At 43.6% G+C, this 22013-nt stretch overlaps 1 protein-coding gene across 3 annotated transcripts in view; it reads left to right on the top strand.

Annotated features, from left to right (window-relative positions):
- OSBPL1A (oxysterol binding protein like 1A) overlaps nucleotides 1–22013 on the top strand; it is a 100296-nt gene that overhangs the window by 27280 nt on the left and 51003 nt on the right. For all 3 annotated transcript variants that reach the window (XM_069957691.1, XM_069957692.1, XM_069957693.1), the window contains 2 exons: nucleotides 13631–13703; nucleotides 20759–20865. In XM_069957691.1, the coding sequence (XP_069813792.1) occupies nucleotides 13631–13703; nucleotides 20759–20865 (180 nt within the window). The remainder of the gene's footprint in view (nucleotides 1–13630; nucleotides 13704–20758; nucleotides 20866–22013) is intronic.

The following is a 22013-nucleotide window of genomic DNA, read 5'->3' as shown; positions in this document are numbered from 1 at the left end:
AAATAGATTTGCTGGGCACCGAGCAGGGAGGCAGAGAGGTGCTATCTACCTTCCCCCTCCCTCCCTGCTCGGTGCTGGGAACATATACAAAGTACTACTCCCCCATTATCTGCAGATAATGGGGGAGTAGTACCTGTGCTATCCCTATCGCCGCCGCCGCTGCTCACACAGGGGCTGCCTCTGACTGCCGCTGACTGCCGCTCACTCCCACCCACCCGCCCGCGCCGCTACTCACTATCCAGCCGGCCGCTCACTCCCACCCGCCCGCGCCGCTACTCACTATCCAGCCGGCCGCTCGCTCACTCCCACCCGCCCGCGCAGCTACTCACTATCCGTCCGGCCGCGCCGCTACTCACGATCCCTGACTCCCGCCCGCACGCCCCGTTCCTCACCGCTCCTCACACTATCTGGCCAGCCGCCGCTCTCTGCTCATGCATGACGGCCATGTCAGCCCGCCCCCACCCCGGCCGGGGACACCAGCACCGAGCAGGGAGGGAGGGGGAGGTAGATTGCACCTCTCTCCCTCCCTGCTCGGTGCCCAAGCAAATCTGTTCATTGAATACATTTATGGGATACTTTGGGGAGCAAAGTATCTATAATAGAGCATAGAGCAAGTATTCTATAAATGTATTCATAAAGTCCCCAAAAGTACAGTGCATAACATTACATTACATACACTGTAATTCCTATGGAGTGTCCAGCAGGGGCGCACTATATATAGAAGTCAATGGTACTCATTGACTTCTATATAAAGAGCGCCACCTGCTGGACACTCCATAGGAATTACACCTTTCGTTGTGACGTCACTGGATCTGAGAGAATTCTAACACTTCCTGATATACTGCTATTTTCCTTAATTTAGTGTATGAGCATTTCCCATAATTAATGTACATTAGAAAATTAATTAAGTAATAACATATAAAAAAAAATTTTTGGCCGGACTTCTCCTTTAATTTAAAATAAAGATGGATATAACCTAGGGTTGCCGAGTTCTTTGTTGAGCTCAGCCAGTGTGATAGTCTGCTGCGGGCCCTGTATCTGCCTGTGTTTTGAGCCAGCAGTCTATGAACTGGACTTGCCTTTCACTATAATGTTGCACAGATCAGTCTCCATATCACAGAACATGAGGTCTTAGCTTTGTTTTAGGTGTAGTGGTCATAATGGAAACTGCAGGATTTCAGGATTAGTTTAAAATAAAGATAGTAAAATGGAAAGTTAAAAAATATATATTTGAGAAAATATGTTTAAAATAAAAACCTGGTTTAATACAATAGGTCAGTTTCTGTTGACACATTCCTTTTATCCCTTTCCCGCACGAGGACGTAACTGTACGTCCTGGTGCGGGCGTTCAGAGTGGGGCCGCGCGGCGACCCCGCTCTAAACCGCCGCGATCCTGGGTGCCTCATGTAGCCCGGGACCGCGGCTATTAGCGGCCACGGTCCGATCGCCGTGCCCGCTAATTAGATAATCGGAGGCAGCTGTCAAAGATGATAGCTGCCTCCAATTACCGGATTCAGTCGCTCCCTGGTGTCTAGTGGGGGAGATCACTCCCTACTGAAGCCGGCCGGGGACCGCTCCAAGATGGCGTTGTCCCCGGCTCGGCACTCGTTTGTTTTCGGCTGCAACAGCCGAAAGCAAACGAGTGCCGATCTCATTGATCTTTGCTGTATAAGTATACAGCAAAGATCTCAATGAGAGATCAGAGTGTATATACTAGAAGTCCCCCAGGGGGGCTTCTAGTATATGTGTAAAAAAAATTGTTGTCAATAAAAAGCCCCCTCCCCTAATAAAAGTCTGAATCACCCCCCTTTTCCCATGTTATAAATAAAAGTAAATAAATAAACATGTTTGCTATCGCCGCGTGCGTAATCGCCCGAACTATTAATTAATCACATTCCTGATCTCGCACGGTAAACGGCCTCAGCGCATTAATATCCCAAAGTGCAAAATTGCGCATTTTTGGTCGCATCAAATCCAGAAAATTTGTAATAAAAAGCGATCAAAAAGTCGCATATGCGCAATAAAGGTATCAATAGAACGAACACATCATGGCGCAAAAAATGACACCTCACACAGCCCCATAGACCAAAGCAGAAAAGCGATATAAGCCTGGGAATGGAGCGATTTTAAGGAACATATATTTGTTAACAATGGTTTGAATTTTTTACAGGCCATCAGATAAAAGAAAAGTTATACATATTATTATATATCGTTTTAATCGTAACGACTTGAGGAACATATAAAACATGTCAGTTTTTCCATAGGACACACGGCGTAAAAACACGATCCCCCCCCCAAAGAAAAAGATGTGTTTTTTTTTTTTTTTTTTCAATTTCACTGCGCATATAATTTTTTCTGGTTTTGCAGCATATTTTATGCAAAAGTTCAGCCTGTCATTGCAAAGTACAATTAGTGACGCAAAAAATAAGGGCTCATGTGGGTCTGTAGGTGTAAAAATGCAAGTGCTATGGCCTTTTAAGCACAAGGAGTAAAAAACAAAAATTAGCCTGGTCCCAAAGGGGTTAAAGGGGTTGTGTGGTCCTTACTGAAAAAGATGCTAGTTATGTGTACTTCTCCATCCCACCGCAGCCAGTTTCCAAGCCGCCTGGTGTCTTCCATTTTCCTCTCTGCACGCAAGCAGAAGTTTTGAAAAAGACACCAGGCGCCTGGGAATCTGCAGTGGTGGTGGAGCGGAACAGGTAAGTATACACCATTGTGTCCCTAGCGACATCTTTAATTTTTAAGGACCTGTCAACTCCTTTAAGTGAAGTTAAAAGTGCAGGCTAATGTGAAACTAGGGGCAAATGTTAAAATTACAGATTTTGTCAATAATAAATGTAGACAGAATATTACTTGCCTTACTCACCCATGCCTGGAGCACTTCTTGCTGGCCCGCCATGCAAGTGTGCTCTGGATAGATAGTTTTTTGACTTGCCCAGGATCCTACGGAAAACATCCTTCTGTCAGAGGTTTCTGACAAGTCATGATACCCACTGAGTGGTACTTAAAGGGGTTATGCAGTGTTAGAAAAACATTGACACTATTTCCCAGAGCATGACTCCATATTGGGGTTTTGCAACTCGGTTCCGTTGAAATAAATGCACCTTTTTGTAAACCACACCTGAACTGGAGAGAAGATTTGTGTTGTCTCTAGAAGATAGTGGCCATGTGTTGTTGTTGTTGTTATTATTGTTATTATTATTATTATTATTTAACCCCTTAACGACATCGGGCGTAAACTTACGCCCTGGTGCCCTGGTACTTAGCGCATCAGGGCGTAAATTTACGCCCGATGTTTCCCCGATCGCTGCGTGTTCACACACAGCGGTCGGGGAAGATGGCCTGCTATAAATCATAGCAGGCCATCATAGCTTCTCGGCACGGGGGGTGGTTAACACCCCCCGTGCTTACGATCGCTGCTATAGGCTGATCAATTCAGATCAGCCAATAGCGCTGATCGGAACCTTTCCGGGTCATCGGTGACCCGATGACCCGGAAAAAAATGGCGGTCGGTGCTGTCCGAGGACGGCACCGACCGCCATTACTGTAAAAAGTAATGTTGATCGCCGTGCCACCGGCCCGATCGCCGTGAACGGCCGGCCGGCCGTTCACGGCGATCGGGCCGGTGGCACGGCGATCAGAGTCCCACAAAATAGTAAATACCTGCCCTGGACCCCTCAGCTAGGTAGCGGAGGGGTCCAGAGCAGGTATTTGTACATTACTCACCTGTCCCGGGCTCCTGATCGGCGGCTTCCGGGTTCGCGGCGTCCTCCGTCATTCCGTTCGGTCTTCGGGTCTTTCCGGCGGTCCTCGTCGTCTTCTTTCGGCTATTTTCGGCTCCAGCCTCGTCATTTTCCGGATTTTGCGCTCTGCTGCCCCCTAGCGGCTGATATGTGTAATACACTTATCAGCAGCTACAGGGATATTCAGAATATAGAAAAAAAAAAAAAAATTTTCCCAAATTTTTTTTTTCTATTTTCCGCACCCTATCGCCGCTGAGTGTTGATCAGCATCGCACGAAAGTGCGCTGCTAATCAGCAACTCCTCCTTTTTGGCGTAGGGTGTTTTTTTTCTCTATCCTACTGCCACGGTCTGCTTATAAGTGCCGCACATAAGTGCGGCATTTATCAGCAACTCCTTTGTTGGCGTAGGTTTTTTTTATACTTACTGTAAAAAAAACACGTAAAAAACACTACATTACACCACACTACATTGAATAAAGTTTGACACTACACCACTACATACCCCATATACTAGTCCCCATATAAAGATGGCCCCCAGGGTGTTTTCGGTGTCAGAGGGATACGTTATTATTGCCTCCGACACCGAAACAGCCAGTGAGGATGAATGGGGGGGATCGGTCTTTCCTCCATTCATCCTCATCATCCAGTGACGTGTCTGGGGGTAGCGTAGCGTACGCTGCCCCCCAGACACGTCTTTTCCGCCAGTACCGTCCCAATAAGAGATGACGGTATGGTGTGAAATTCTACAAACTGTGTGAGCGTACCTCAGGGTACACTTACAGATTTAGGGTACATGCACACTGCGGAATGGCGAAGGATAACCCTTTGTGCATTCCGCAGCTGGCACCCGCCGGCGGACTGATGGAGGCGCGCGTCTCCACCCGTGTCATAGACTCCATGTTATGCACGGGCGGATTCCGTCGTCCATCCAAAGAATGAACACGTTGGACGGAGAGCGGAATCCGCCTGTGCATAGAATGGAGTCTATGACACGGACGGAGACGTGCGCCTGCATCAGTCTGCCGGCGGGTGCCAACTGCGGAATGCACGAAGGGTTATCTGTCGCGATTCCGCAGTGTGCATGTACCCTTAGAGTGTATGTAGGAAGGAACACCCGAATCCAGCCCCAGATGCCCCCTCCCCCCCCCCCCATCCTCGGAACAAGTGGGAAGATCGTCCGGGAACTGATCTTCCCACTGCTGGATAAAGGTTACCACCTGTACGGGGATAACCTTTATACCAGCGCCCCCTCTTCCGGTCCCTCGCTGCCCTGTAGCTTGCGGCACGATCCGAACATATCAGAAGTAGTAATAGCGCCCTAATATTTAGCAGCCATGGAGCGGACCCAGCGCTTCTGGATATGAAGGACCCCGTATCGCACCAGGACAACATTCTCCAGGTGACGTCCCCCACACTGGAAAACAGGAGACCCCAGAAGAAGTGCAGAGTGTGGGGTAATAGGGGTATCAGGAAGGACACCATTTCCAGTGTGACACCTGTCCTGATCCCCCCGGCCTCTGCATACTGGATCGCTCCAAGGCGCACCACACGTCACTGGGGTTCTACATTATCTAAATTCTGTCCCTTATTCCTATTTCAGGGGTCACGTTGGTCCGGGGATTATTCTGATCGCCATTATGGAGTCGGGAAGGAATTTTTCCCTGTGATGAGGCTACTGTCGTCTGCCTCACGAGGGGTTTTTGCCTTCCTCTGGATCAACACAGGTTGAATTTGATGGACACCTGTCATTTCCAACCTTATAAACTAATAATTGCCCTAATACCCCCAAATAAATTAGAATTGTCCCTTTTTCCCAGCTAAATAGGTATGGCCGCCATTCCCATTAGAGGATGCCATGATGCAATTACAAAGCCTCTGTGCGGCCAGGACAGTAGAAACCCCCCACAAGTGACCCCATTCTGGAAACTACACCCCATAAGGAATCTAACAAGGGGGGCAGCGGGGATATGGCCCCCTGGTGACGGCCACATTTGGGACGTGAAAATGAAAAAAATGGTATTTTTTATTTTCTCGGCACATGTTCTACGTAAGTGCCTGTCACCAGTGGGGTCCATATGCTCACTGCACCCCTTGTTAGATTCCTTATGGGGTGTAGTTTCCAGAATGGGGTCACTTGTCGGGGGTATCTACTGACCTGGCAGCACAGGAGCTTTGTAATTGCGACATGGCCTCCATCCTCCATTCCAGCCTCTAAATGGCGCTCTGTCCCTTTGGTGGCTTGCCCTGTGCCCATATGGCACATTATGCCCACATATGGGGTATTTTCGTAATCAGGGGAAACTACCCTACACGTTTTGTGTTAATTTTCTTTTTTAACCCCTTGTGGAAATGGAAAAAATCAAGGCTAGACCAACATTTAGTGTAATTTTTGTAAAATGTTTACTCTAAATCATTAATCTTGTCATGATTTTTTCATTTTCACAAGGGGCTAAAAGATAAAAAAAAACCACTAAATGTGTAGAGCAATTTCCCCTGAGTACGGAAATACCCCACTTGTGTACATAAAGCGCCATTCGGGTGCAGGGTAAGCCTCCGAAGGGAAGGAGCGCCATTTCGTTTTTGAAGGCTGGATTTGGATGGAATGGATTTTAAGGGGCCATGTTGCATTCAAAAGGCCTCTGTGTTGCCAAGACAGTTGAACCCCCCCACAAGTGACCCCATTATGGAAACTACACCCCTCAAGGAATGTAACAAGGGGTGTAGTGAGCATATGGACCCCACTGGTGACGGGCACAAATGTGGAACAATGTGGCGTGAAAATGAAATATTACATTTTTTACACTATAATGTTGGTTTAGCCTTGAATTTATCATTTTCACAAGGGGTTAAAAGAGAAAAAAAACACACAATATGTGTAGAGCAATTTCCCCCGAGTCCGTAAATACCCCACATGTGGACATAAAGCGCCATGTGGGCGCAGGGCAAGCCTCCAAAGGGAAGGAGCGCCATTTGGATTTTGGAGGTTGGATTTGGCTAGAATGGATGATGAACGCCATGTCGCATTTACAGAGCCCTCGTGCTGCCAAAACACTGGAAACCCCCCACAAGTGACCCCATTCTGGAAACTGCACCCCTCAAGGAATCTAACAAGGGGTGCAGTGAGGATATGGACCCCTTGATGACGGGCACATTTGTGCCATGAAAGTGAAAAAATGAAATTTTTTACTTTTACGTCACATTGTTCCACATTTGTGCCCGTCACCAGTGGGGTCCATATGCTCACTGTGCCCCTTGTTAGATTCCTTGAGGGGTGTAGTTTCCAGAATGGGGTCACTTGTGGGGGGTTTCCAGTGTCTTGGCAGCACGAGGGCTCTGTAAATGCGACATGGCCCTTGAAATCCTTTCCAGTGAAATTCAGCTTCCAAAAGCCAATTGGCGCTCCTTCCCTTTGGAGGCTCGTCCTGCGCCCCCTTGGCACTTTATCGCCACATGTGGGGTATTTCCGTACTCGGGAGAAACTGCGCTACACATTTTGTGTCTTTTTTTTCCTCTTATCCCTTTAAGAAAATGAAAAATTGAAGGCTAGAACAACGTTTTAGTGTAAAAAATACATTTTTCTTTTTTCACGCCATATTGTTCGGAAAATCTGTGAAGCACCTGTGGGGTCCAAATGCTCACCGCACCCCTTGTTACATTCCTTGAGGGGTGTAGTTTTCTAAATGGTGTCCCTTTAGGGGTGTTTTTTAGGTTTTGGCACCCCAGAGCCTCTGCCAACCTGAAGTGGTACAGTCAGAAATGACCAAATATAACGGAGGCGTTGAAATTCACTAGGCGCTCCTTTGTATCTGAGGCTTGTGGTTGCGTCAAATAGCGCAATAGGGCCACATATGGGGTATTTCTATAAACTGCAGAAACGGGGCAATAATTATTGGGGTGCATTTCTCTGGTTATAGGTTTATAATTATGAAAAATATTGGATTACAATAAAATCTCTGCACAGAAAATTAAAATTTTCAAATTTCTTACACACTTGGCTTTTATTTCTGTGACTCCCCTAAAGGGTTAAAACACTTTATGGATATGCTTTTGCAGAGTGTGGGGGGTGCAGTTTCTGAAATGGGGTGCTTTGTGGGGCTTTCTAACATACAGGCCCCTCAAATACACTTTAAACCTGAACAGGTCCCTAAAAATATCTGATTTTGAAATTTTACTGAAAATTTGGAAATTTGCTGCTAATGTTTTAAGCTTCCTATTGTCTAAAAAAAATTAAAGATCATTTAATAAATGCCGCCAACATAAAGTAGACATGTTGCTAATGCTCTTTAATATATAATTTATGTGGTATAACCACTTTCTGTATACGCAAAAAAGTTTCAAAGTTGGAAAAATGCAGTTTTTCACATTTTTTCACATTATTTGGGTTTTTTTCATAAAGATTTGTTATGATTATCGACTCCAATTTACCAGAAATGTAAAGTACAATATGTCACGAGAAAACAATCTCAGAATCAGCCGGATAGGTAAAAGCATCCCGAAGTTATTAATGACTAAAGTGACACAGGTCATATTCATAAAATTTGTCTCTGTCATTAAGGCCATTTCAGGCTCTGTCCTTAAGGGGTTAAAATAAATATATATATATATATATATATATATATATATATATATATATATATATATATATATATATATATATATATATATATAATATATAATTTTTTTTTTTTTATATTGCTGGACAAACCCTGTAAGCCTGAGGGATTTCTTCACATAGAAGAAGAGTCCCAACCTGAAACATTTATGTTGGATGAAAAAATTTTTTTATTTATTTTTTTAATTATGTGAAATGGAATCTATGATGAGACATTTGCACGTTAAATAATGTTAAGAAAGGATTTGATTGTGAAACTCCTGCAGATGAAACAATTGAAGATATCTCCAGCTGGAGCTATGACGTCACCTCATCTGGTTAGACATTCTCGTCTCTGAAGTCTTACTGGACACATTGTTTAAGCAGTACAAAATTCTTAACAAGCCTGGTATTGTGTGCTAAGCACAATGATGACTTTCAGGCAGCTACGATTTTTTTTAGTTATCACAGATAATTTATCTTTGGATTATAGGTATTGATGTGGTTGTGAGGCACAATAGGGATGCTTACATGGTTTTATCTTATTATAGCAACCAGGAGATATGTTGTACAGTCTATCTGGTTTTTAAGAAATAGTTAATTTTTGTAAAATTGTAACAAAGTCTATGCTAGCATTTCACTGAAGGGCATAGTATATGTTGGATGACCCTTCCAATGTATACCTCTGACGGAAGGGTTCAGTGTATCCCATGGCACATCCCATATATTCTCATTATTTAAAACAAACCAAAAATTCCATGCAGATCCAAATGTAGTAATATTGCTAAGTAGGTATAAGCGAAAACCAGCAGTGTAGCTTCAGTTAATCTTACAAGATGTCCTTGGCTTTATGCTTAAACGGAGGAGAATTCAGCGCTCTGTCAATGCCGATTGTTGGCGATGTTGGAATCCCCAGGCTGTGGGCCTCTTCTAACCTCTAGCCTTCATGGCCTGCTTACTGACAAATAGTATGGAAACATTAATCATCCGGAAGAAGGATTGTGGTAAGCAAGACTTACGTCTCTGTTGTAATGCTCTCGGTGTCTTCTGCAACACTACTGTCATACACTAAATCTCTAGCACAATATTAATATACTATACTGGCTTTCTCAGAGCTATACCCTCTTTGCATCAGCTTGTTTAATGGTGAAATATGGGGCAAACCATATCTCTTAGCAGCTATTCAAGCCTCATTCTCAGGGTAGGTTTTATTTTAGAGGAACACTATAGTCTTACTAACCTATTCCACCGGACGATTATCGTTCAGATTATCGTTAAATCGTTCGAATCTAAACGATAATTGTTCGGTTGAAATGCAGTTAACGATTAACGACCGAACAAGAAATCGTTGATCGCTTTATGACCTGGACCTATTTTTATCATTGCTCGTTGCTCGCAAATCGTTCTCATTGAATAAGACATCGTTCGGTCGTTCGCAATAGATACGTACGCAATAGCGAATAAATAGCGAAGAAAAAACGATCATAAGTAAAGATTATCGTTCCATTGAAATGAGTGAACGTTTTCAGGTCTTTCGCAATAGAGGTCGTTTGCATAATCGTTAACTATCTCAAACGATAATCGTCCGGTGGAATAGGGCCCTAACTCTATACTGTAGTTAGCTGCCATACTGTATGTCTAATTGTTGTCAGGCTCCTATACTGTAAGTTACCTTACCCCTTAGGGGACACAGACAGTTTTCATTTTGGCGCTTTTTTTGGTTTTTTCCTCCTTGTGTATATAAGGCCATAGCACATGCATTTTTCAACCTGGAGAGGCTGATGAGCCCTTCTTTTTTGCGTCACTATTTGTACTTTGCAATGGCAGATGTAATTTTGCCTAAAATATGCCGTGAAACCAGAAGAAAATTATATGTGTGGTGAAATTGGAAAAAAAAAAATGCATTTTTTTTTTTTTATTTGGGGGAGGTTTGTTTTTACGCCATTCGCCCTGGGGTAAAACTGACTGTTATGCATGTTCCTCAAGTTGTTACAATTACAACATTATAAAACTTTTATTTTATTTGATAGCTTTAAAAAAATTAAAACCTTTAAAAAAAATGTTCCTTAAAATCGCTTTATTCCCATGCTTATAGTGCTTTTATTCTTTGCTCTATGGGTCTGTGTGTGGTGTAATTTTTTTGTGCCATGATGTGTACTTTCTATCGGTACCTTGTTTGCTTTTTGATTGCTTTTTATTACATTTTTTCTAGATTTGATGCGACCAAAATGCGCAATTTTGCACTTTGGTTTTTTTCTTTGCGCTTACACACATACTAGAAGTCCCTTGGGGGACTTCTAGTATTACTGCTCTGATCTCTCATAGAGATCTATGCAGTATAGTTATACTGCATAGATCAATGAGATCTGGGCTCTATTCCTTTTCAGCTGCTGCAGCCGAAAGCAATAGATTGCTGAGCCGGGATCAGCGCCATTATGGCGCAGACCCCGTCCGGCTTCAGATGTGGGGATCACCCCTCTGCGATTCCCCCACTAGACCACCAGGGAAGGGCTACTATAAGTATTTAGATGCAGCTGTAAACTTTGACAGCTGCATCTAAATACTTAATTAGCAGGCACGGCGATTGGACCGTGCCCTCTAACAGCCGCGTGACCTCCCCTCTGACTCCCATAGCTGCACGAGGACGTTCATTAACGTCCTGGTGCAGCTATGGGTTAAAGTTGGGACTCCATACTGTATACCTCCTTCTGTTGCATTGTTACATCGTCCCTCTGCAGGTAGTCCAAATACTTTATACCGTCCTCCGCTTGTAGTTGGCCCACGTACCCTCTGTGCCCCCATATTCCACCCAGTGTCATGGATTCGGTCAGCTGACTTGAACTAGGGCTTATTTTTGGAGTAGGGCTGCAAAAATGGAGTAGCCTGCAAAATGAAGCTAGGTCTTATTTTTGGAGGAACATTGTAGTAATCTATGTTGCAAACCACATTGATTGCACACCCCAGAAATTGTCTTTTCACCACAATACCAGCAACTCTTGAAAGTTAGTTTCTTATAAACTGATGTATTTAATAATCTAGAGAATCATGTGCATCCCATCCGCTCTGCCTAGAAATTGCGCTTTGAACTCCATCTTAGATGGGCTCAATTACAAATCTGTATCTCCCAGGAGTTATACAGTGTATAGAGTCTCAGCTAGCGTGTCTCTGGTCATTACTACAGAAAAATGCATAAAAAGTCATACAGACATTATTCGTTATTGACTTCAACACTAAAACCTTTCTCCTCTCTCTCCCAGTTAGCTACATTTACTCATTGTGCTAAAACATTAATGCAATGAAACTAGAGAAATGTGTCACCTTGAGCAGTAGATCAAGATGTTATAAGATCATTGCAGCCTGGATCTGCTGGGACCTAGCTGCTTTTTCCTAAGACATAGATCAATTTATTGTCTTTCAATTGTCATATGCTAAACAGAATAGACTAAGATCCCTGAAAAAAATGATGTATAGAAGGGAAAAATCCTTCCTCATGCAAGCTGATAAATAGGAAGATGGCCCCTGTCCATATGACCTATGGCTGCCAACCACTATTAAAGGCAAATAACGGCCGTTATTACAAAAGAAAGCTGTAGTTTTTGAATGTTCACCGTCATTTCCGAAAACTCTCGATTTTGTAACCTATGCGAATTTTAACATATTTGTAAATCACTTTTTTTTACTTAAAGTGACTCCTTACCCCAGAAAAAGCTGGAAAATCTTGGCCACTAAGTATCTTGCTTCCCTGCAAACTGCTGTCCACACCTGTTGGCTTCCCTCCTATCTCAGACCACCATTAAAGATCAAGTAAACGCGGAAATAACTACCAGACTAAGGGCCGTATTATATATGAAGATTATCGTTTGAAAACTTGTTAGATCATTCGGATTTGAATGATAATCGTTCAGTGTAATAGCAGCCAACAATTAAACGACCAAAGAGAATCATTTGATGGAATCTGGACCTATTTTTATCGTTGATCGTTCACAAATCGTCGAACATCGTTCAGTTTGGTAACCCGTCGTTCAGTCGTTCCCTGGTCTATCAACCAGGAAAGGACGAGCGCAAGAACGACCGTAAGTAACGATCATCCTCCTGCGTAATAGGATGAATAGGATTAAGATAGATAGTTTATGGTTTATCGTTAATCACTGAAAAATCGTCCAGTGTAATACCACCCGAAGTCATATCATTAGGCCTGAGCGCAGAGTGTATCAGAAAAGAAAGTCCCATGTAATCTGGGGCAGGTGGATAGACACATCGGACCTACCCAGGCCTATTTTATTGCAGGTTTGCCGAATTGATATGCAAATGTTTATACATAGTATCTTGTAGAAGCAGTTATGTGGTAATGTACTTAGGAATCCCCTGTGGTGCAGGTTGACTTGGGTCAAGTAGTGGCTGGTCTCACTAAAGGGGCATAAATGTATCCAAAACTAAAAATGGGGTATGGCAAATAGTGATGAAGGAGCTTGATCACATGAAGAGCTTACCATAATAGGCCTGTTAAAAAAGGTTTTATATATGTTATCTGTTTTTTATTTTCTCTTCCTATTGCCTGAACCATGATCCTCTGTTTTACTGTTTTATCTTGACTACCTCACAACTGTGACTTTGTTGACAGAAGGACATTTTATATCCTGTACCAGTTTGTATTGTTCCAACTATGTACAAAAGACATTACACCCAGCGAGCTGTTGGGATACTAATGTTTATTTTGGTTTATGTACAAAATGATAAAAATGATCTGATTAAAAATTTATATATCTTTACACATGTACACAGTGCTGCCTCCTAAATGCAGTCCTGTCTACTCTATTCATCTTGTCATCCGCAGCAGAAGCACTGATCTGATTTCCTTTTTGTAATGTCATCCATCTACTGTTTTCCTTTCTGCTCTTAACACACTTTGCAAACCCAGCGCATCAATAACCCCCTTCACTCAATCGCTACAAGATTTCTAAAGTAGTATAACTGTCTAAATCATCCCTTAGCACACTTCCCACCTGTTCAGTTCACGTTCTCCAGCACTGTAATGGCATAACAGAAAGGCCTTAGTTCTCTGGCCAATTACAGATGTAGGTACAACCCATCTCTGTTCCCACCACCTGATGTGGAAAGAATAAAAAAAGAGCTGTGCACCATGGAGGGGGCTCCCAGGGGCATAGTATTAGCGGTAAGAGCCTTAAATCACCTTGTCACCTCTCTGAAGGGTCCCATTCAAGTTTTTAAAGTACAAGTATGCCTATAATTGTCTTATTATTGGCTTAATGATTATTGCATGGCTTTCCATCTACAGAGTGCTCAGCACAGTCACAGGAGTCTGAGTAAAGAAATCTCCACCTTTCTCAGTACTTTGGAAGACTCAAAAGGTAAGACAAAGTCTGTGCTGCATTGTATTTAATATAAATGTTCATTTTATCAATAGTCACAAAAGGATGTTCATATCGCAATAAATTTGATATAAACTAGAATATATTTAAAGAGTACCTGTCTATGAAACTAACTTTCGGCATGTTATCAGACATGGTAAAAGTAATTGATAAGTGTGATCAGAAGATATAGCCAGGGAAAGATATGCGATGCAATCCACGACCGGTGGAATAGTCCGTCATTATTTATAATAAAAGTCGATAGGAAATTATTGGCAGGCTGAGCCACTGGCCAGTGAGGATCTCGCTGCTGCGATCTTTCCATGGATATCTCTTCTGATCACAGTGGGTCTCAGCAGTGAGGCCTGCTCTGATCAATAACTTTTGACATGTCTGATGACATAAACAAAAAATGCTGCAGTAACCTGCAAGTGTCAGGACTCATCATATATGCTTAGTCTGTTGTATGCCCGATTAAAAACCTGCTCTAAAGATTTTTTTTTTTTTTTTAAATAAGGTTCTTAGCAAATCATTCGATCAAATAGAGTGCACCATGTCACCATATCAAGGGAAGTCCGGAGTCAGACTTTTTTTTTTTTTCTTCAAAAAGCTGCTGGAGCCAGGGAGGTGGGTGCACGTTGTTATTTTCAGTCACCTCGCCGACTCCAGCGCTGGGGTCCCCTGACTGGCTTAGCGGGCCTGACACGTCACGACTTGGGTCCCTGATCAGACCACGAAGCTGCTGGGTGAATTGGAAGTGGAGCAGGGGACAGCTGACCCCAGCACTAGAGCTGGGGGGTTAGGTACATGTTATGCCCAGCCACCTCCTTTTCGACTCTTTTTTTGAAAAAAAGAAAAAATAGTCCAACTTTGGACTTCTCCTTTTAACCTTAACCTTGGCTACCTCCTTTTGGTTTGCACTCCACTCATCTCTTGTGGGTTTTTTTTAAACAGTTTAGTTGGATGCTTTATGCCCAATACTGTAGACTAAGGGTCCTATTCCACGGGCCGAGGAGGGCCCGATCAACGATGTAAACGAGCGGCGATCTCCTAGATCGGCGCTCGTTTACTGGGCCTATTCCATGGCCCGATGATCGTTGAGCGAGGGCTGCAAGGACATCGTTACCGATGTCCTTGCAGCAGCATACATTATCTGTCCGAGCTTCTGCTCCGCGCTGTCTTCATCCCCGGGTCCCGCGCGCTCTATCTTCAGAATGGCCGGTCAGCTGACAGGCCACACTCAGCCAATCACAGGCCGCGGCGGTCCCGCCCTGTGATTGGCTGAGCGCTCCGTCAGCTGACCGGCCATTTTGAAGATAGAGCGCCTGGACAGGTAATGTATGCTGCTGCTGCTTGTCAAATCGTCGGTCGCCCGCCGCGCACCGCTATTCAACCGTAGCGATGCGCGGTGGGGGAGTGATGATTTTAGATCTGGCCCTAAATGAAAGATCAGCCGATGACACGATCATCGGCTGATCGTTCTCTCTATTTCACCGAACGATAATCGGCCGAATCGGGCCAAATGGGGTCGATCCGGCCGATTATCGTTACCCTTAGGGTCCTATTCCACGGGCTGATAAGGGTTAAATCAATAATCTAAACGTTTACTGGGCCTATTATATGGCCCGATAATCATTTAGCGAAGGCTGCAAGGGCATCGTTGCCAATGTCCTTGCAGCCCTTGTTTAAACACCATACTTTACCTAAACATGTTGCAGGGCTTCTCCAGCGCTCCTTCTTCCTCCCGATCCCGCGCGCAGCAGCAGCAGCTTCTGTGCAGCCTGTTTGAGCTGACAGACCGCTCAGCCAATCACTGGCCGCGGTGGTCCTGGCCAGTGATTGGCTGAGCGGTCTGTCAGCTAAGACAGGCTGCACCGAAGCTGCTGCGCAGGAGAAGCCCTGCAACATGCTTTGGTAAAGCATGGTGCTTTTGAAAGCGTCAGTCACATGGCTATTCCACGCAGCGATGCGTGTTCAGTGCTCGATTTCAGGTTTGAACCTAAATAAATGATCAGCCAATGACGACACGATCGACGGCTCATCTTTGTCTCTATTCCATGGAGCGATAATCGGCCGAATCAGGCCGATTATCGCTCCGTGGAATGGGATCCTTATAGTCTAAGACAGGCCAGTGTTAGGAACCATCTCTCACTCTATTTGATTGAATGGTTGCTAAGAACCTAATTAAAAAAAAATAAAAATCTTTAGAACAGATTTTTAATCATGTGTACAATGGACTACATTTGGAGTATATATGATGAGTCCTGACACTGGCAGGTTGCCGCAGCATTTTTTCTGTATGTGTGTATTAGCCACGGCAGCGTGAAAACTGCACAGTTTGAACAGTGGTATTGGATTGCTGGCCATTTTTTTTTTTTTTTTGTTTCAAATGTCGGAAGACATTTAACAGTTAATTTTAGTGACGGTGACCATTTAAATGTATGACTTAGGTGTTATATAAACTGTATACTCTATCTTTCGTTGCAGATAGTACTAGAATTATAGTGAATTTTGCTTAATAAATTTCCCACAATGTTCTAATATTCTTATGTTTCAGAATTCTGTCAAAAAGATGTTCAGATGCATAGTGACGTGTGCTTACGACACAGCTATTGGGTACTACAGCGAAAAATTTCTTCTTTCAAATCAACAATTTACTTTTACTTAAAAATCTCCAGTCTTCCAGTACTTATCAACTGCTGTATGGCCTACAGGAAGTGGTATTCTTTTCAGACTGGAGAGCAGGAGAAGTTTTGTATAGGGATTTGCTGCTGCTCTGGACAGTTCCTATCATGGACAGGGGTGGCAGTAGAGAGCACTGTGTCAGACTGAAAAGAATACACCACTTCCTGAAGAACATACAGTAGCTGATAGGTACTGAAAGACTGGAAATTTTGAAATAGTAAAAAGTAAATTGCTATTTTTTTGGCAGTTTCTGACATCAGTTGATTTGAAAGAATATGTTTTTCATTGCCGTTCCCCTTTACATGTAGTCTACTTATGACTGTTGGATCTGGTTTACGCTGATTATACTTCCTTTTTTTCTTTGTTTATTTTAAAGATTTTTTAAATATTTTTGTTGATACATGACAAAACACAAAATACTGTACAGTCATGTCAATGGTGTGTACACATCTTTATACATTTTCTTTTTGTTACATGTATTATTGTAGCCTGCTTTACCGTCTAGAGGCCAATGTCTACAGCAACCCTGTACAGCTTGGCTGAAAGTAGCTTTACTAGGTTGTGAATTGATGACCTCAATCTTTAAGCAGAGAAATCTATCCTAATCCTCTGAGGATAAACCTTTTATTTGATTAACTTACAAAAGTACTTGGCTTCTTGGATCTGTTTTAACAGTCGAGTGGTATAGTAAAATATGCATTGTGAGATTAGCAATAATCTGTAAAACATGGCTTTGTGAGTAAAACTTGGAAAAGAGGTGATAAATTACTTAAAAAATTGATGCCTGAAAGGCACGCTGATATTTATCTGCATAATTGAATGCAGGCATTATAGTAGGAAATGGAAGCTCTTAATTTTATTTTAAAGCGCCACTTACTCCAGGCTTCTGTACATGTAAATGTAGTTTCCATACTTTTGTTTAGCCCCTGGTACCCTACAGTAAGTCTGATGTTTTTATTTTGTTGCTATCCCCCCCCCCCCCCCCCCCCAATACACTTTTTCCTGAATAGTGAGATGGACGGGGAACTTCTTTTTGATAAGGGGAGTGAATAGGAGGGAATAGGGGGAAGTGAATTGGGCTGAGGGAGATGTGAGGCTTAGGGGGTGTGAATGAGGCTCAGGAAGATGTGAGGATGAGGCAGAGGTGCTGTGAATGAGGCTCAGGAAGATGTGAGTGTTAAATAAGGTGTGTTTACACAGAGAGATTTATCTGACAGATTTTTGAAGCCAAGGCCAGAAATTGATTTATGAAGAGGCGAAATCTCAGTATTTCCTTTATGAGCTGTTCTCTTTTTTTAGTCTGTTCCTGGCTTTGGCTTCAAAAATCTGTCAGATAAATATCTCTGTGTAAACTCCCCATTAGTCAGACTAGTACCACCTGAGTCTAGACTAAGTGAATGAGTCTAAATTCCCTGAGCTTACCCCTGTATGTAAATTGCATTTTATGTGTTTTAAATATAGGATGCTTTTATCTGATCACCTGAGCGCTGGATGGAAGTTCTTAGATTCAAGTGCCTAGCGATAGGTTGATAGGTTTGTAAATAAAAAAAACACAACCAACACCCTCCTCGCTGCTGCCACCATAATGCAGCTCTGGTCCCCACTGTGTTGTGCTTACAGGTTTGGGGACATGACGTCATGGGCCCACTTAGCTACGAAAGGACAATTCTACGACTGCTGAATGGATGAGCGGTCCTGTGATATTGTTCTCCTACACTCTGAAGCACCTCACAGGGACCCAGAGCTGCATAATACCAGCGGCAGCACAGGAGTGAGGAAGCTGTAACTTATTTCTCTTTGGTTACCCAAGCTCAGTTGTCGGAGAGGGTAGATATGGAACAGAGGCAGGTGAGAAGCCATAGTTATGTTTCATTCAAACCCATGAAGCCTCGAATATGAGTAATGGAGGCTGTGAGTGTTTATTGCAGTCAGCATGCAATGTGTGTTCCATAATGCTCTAACAATAGGGACTGTGGAGGATCAGGCCTCAAATGTGTTAGGGTATGTCTACACTACGGAATCCCGGAGGATCACCCGTCGGGGATTCTGCAGCTCGCCCCACTCGCGGATTCATTCTTCGGGCGGAGGGGGAATCTACCAAACCATAGAATGAAGCCTATGGGACCAGCAGAGATGTGCATAGCTGCAAGCGGGGGTGAGCTGTGGAATCAACGGCGGGTCTTTTGCCGGGATTGCGTAGTGTGAACATACCCTCAGAGAAATAAGCAAGAGGTTGTGGATCAGTGATAGCAGATGTGACACCCTTAATCTTTAGTAGGTGGCCGATTATTTCCAATGAACAAAAATATTTATTTGCTAGGTGTAGCGGCTTGAGGAATTCTGGGGGTAGTGTCACACATTTAGAATTACCCCCCCCCCCCCCCCCCCCCCCCCCCCACAACCACCACATCATTGGGGTCAGGATCCCCCATTCACATAAGATGGGCTACTGGTCCCACAAAAATCATTGTTTGGTTAGCATTAAACTCGTGTATGGCGTGCGTAAGGCCTTATTCACAAGATGAATGAAGAAGACTATACAGAGGACTCCATGTGCGGCCATACGATTCTCCTATGCAATATATTGAAGGTAATCTCCATTAGAAGCAATGCTTCCTGTGGAGGGTGTCTCTGTAAGAGGACATGCAATGATGCATTTCTTTTCTGTCAGATTCATATGAAATCCAACACAAATTCTTTCTTTTTTGTATGCCTCCACATAAAATTAAAGGTATATGGAGGTAACGTTTTCTTTAAGTACCTGTGGCTGTCTTGTGCCTAAGTTGTGTCTTAATATTACAGCTCAGTCCAGGGGCGTAGCTAGGATTCATGGGGCCCGATAGCAAAAAAATTTAAAGGGCCCCCATCCCCTACGCACAACACAAAGCACTGCGCATATATACATACACAGTATATGTGCTGTGATGTGGCCAAAAAATTAAATCTTTTGTGGCCAGAGGCAGAATCCTGGCTGCAGCCACAAGTGTGACTGGCAGAGCAGAGAGCCAATGGTTGGTTGCTATGGTTTTACTTATAAGGGCCCATTAGGAGCCCTAATGGTTAAATACATAGGTGCAGGAGCAGACTACCTTCTACTTAAAGGCCCTATTCCACGGAATAATATTCGGCCGATATCTGCTGTTACGGCCGATAGTCGTCCCGTGGAATAGAGGGCAACGATCAGCCAACATCATTCATGTCGGCTGATCGTTGCGTCGCTTGTTTTTCAAACATGTTGAAAAACAAGTGACTATGATAGCAGCGATCTGCTGTTGCCACTCCGTGGAATAGGAGCTGCGGCAGCAGACCGCCACTATCCCCATGGGCTGCCCGGACGATCTAGCGATTGCCTGGGCAGCCCCCCGCGGCCCCTCCCGTACTCACCTGCTCGCTGCAGACATGTGGAATGGCTGTGGCAGCGGGCGGGTAACGAGGAGTAAACAAGCGCTGACATCGCTCGTTTGCTCCTCTGCATCGCCCCGTAGAATAGGGGCTTAACCCCCTACGTAATGCAATGTGTGACCCAATGTTCAGAAGACAAGGAGATATTTGCTTTACTGCTGGTGCACTGATAACCCCTGACCTCTGCACATAGCTCTGCACATTTTCCTTTCCTACTTGATTGCCAGCTAAAGAACAGAGGTCAGAGGTTATCAGTGCAGTGAAGCAGAGATCTTTGTCTTTTGCTTGTTAACCCTGTTTATTTGTTGCAGCATGTAAGTAAACATTGGGTCACTTACACACTGCAGTACATAAGGGGTTAAGCAGAAAGACACAGGCTCTTACCTTCTTCCCCAGGCCCCCTTCCTGCACGGATCCCTTAGCAACTGCCTACGCTGCCTCTATGGTAGTTATGCCACTGCCTCAGTGCCACTTTTGGGCCATTGCATCATACTTTCCATAAGAAATAAAATGCCCACTTTTTCTTTTTCTCAGTGGAGTCTTTCAAATAAAAGCTAAAATGTGACGGGTCCCACTCATACATGTGATGGCTCTACTCATACAAAAATATAAAAAATCTTGTTCATATGAGCATATAGATAATATTGATTAAAATCAATAAATTTAAAAATTAGAATGAAATAGGAGCTGGCATAGATTTCCGCTACAACCAGTTCCCTGACATAAATTGTAGTAATCTAACATGCACAGCCCCTCCCCTTACACTAAGCTCTGCTCACTTGTATAAAAGTGGCAAAGGTGGCATAAATATTTAAAAAGTCAGGGCTTGTGTGAATTTTAACTTTAATGCCCAGGTGTATTAGCTTGTATCCTCTTGTCTCCTGCCCCCTCCCCATCACTCCTATGTTCCCCATGCCTTTCTCGTTGCCATTGCCCTCTTGTCTTTAATTATTCTTTGCATTTTTCAGATCTCAGTCCTGTTACCCTGCAGCACATTAAAAACATAGCTGATGCATCCCAAGAAACCTGCAGAGCTTTAGCTGACTGTCTACTTCTTTTTACCAGGCATGATAAGGTCTGTATACTGTCTAATAACCCTACCATTATGCCTTATATTATCGGGAAACCTGTTCTTTGGTTATGAAGAGGCAGGAGTGTACTTTGCCTCTTGTAATGTGATTTGTGTGTAGACAATGTGGCCTCGATTGTGCTTTGTGTAGGTGAATGTGCAGCGTTAGGCTTGTTTTACACCTCGTTTTTTAGCCAAAAGCAGGAGTAAGTCCAAAACAGAGACAAAGGTGCAAATCTTTCTATAACAGTGCAATCTATGGACGTAGTACCCCATTAGTCACCTGCGATACTTAAAGAGGACCTGTCCCCAGCTATAGGAGGAAAAACCAGGAGGTTTACCCAAAGACTGCTGCCATTTTATTTGTTTTTTAATACACACTTTTCATTTGCTGAATGAATAGAGCGCATGTGTGATGTGCCCTGTTTATTCCAGGGGCCATTTCACCTCTGTTCTCATGGTCGGTTGATGTCCTATTGGTCAGACCCCCCACTGATCAGCTACTTCTCCCCTAGTTTATGAATAAGGGATAGCTTTTAATTGTGGCATAACCCATTTAAGATGGATTTAGACATAAAGGGGGACATTTATCGTATACGAGTAGGCTGGTATAAATTGTGTTGCTCAGCAGAAAAGAGTATATACATAACGTTGCTTCCTTTTTGTGTTTCCTTCATTTGCATCACTTGGCATGTGGTTTCCTAACGCTGTACTCTGCTCTTGTGGCTGCTCACACAGTGCCCTCATAGTCATGTTCTTCTGGCACAAGAGGAGTGACTTGCCACTGGGAAGAAGCAGTTTGAAGAGAGAACCTATGTAGCAGAGCTCATCTCGGTGTATCCTGTGCTTTTAAATTCATGCTTTTTTCCATTACATAGATACTGAAACCACTAAATGTCTTATCTGCAGACTCCTAATACATTATTACATTATACTGTGGCATAGTTTACAGGACTTTATAACGTATAGTCATTTTGCAGTGTTCTCTGTAAATTCTCAGTTTCTGCAAAGAAGCCTCAATTAAGCTCATAACATTTCAGCTTGATGGTTAAGCAAGTGTTAAACATTTGTCTTGCCTCATAGCGAAGCATGTAATGTAGCTTACGCCAGTACACCAGAGTAAAGAGCCGTGTTAGCCGGGGAGTTTACTGAGG

This window comes from Dendropsophus ebraccatus, chromosome 2, assembly GCF_027789765.1.
Source record: "Dendropsophus ebraccatus isolate aDenEbr1 chromosome 2, aDenEbr1.pat, whole genome shotgun sequence".
In the NCBI taxonomy this organism is placed as follows: Eukaryota; Metazoa; Chordata; class Amphibia; order Anura; family Hylidae; genus Dendropsophus; species Dendropsophus ebraccatus.
Note: the sequence above shows the minus strand (reverse complement) of the source record. Positions and strands in the feature narration are given on the sequence as shown.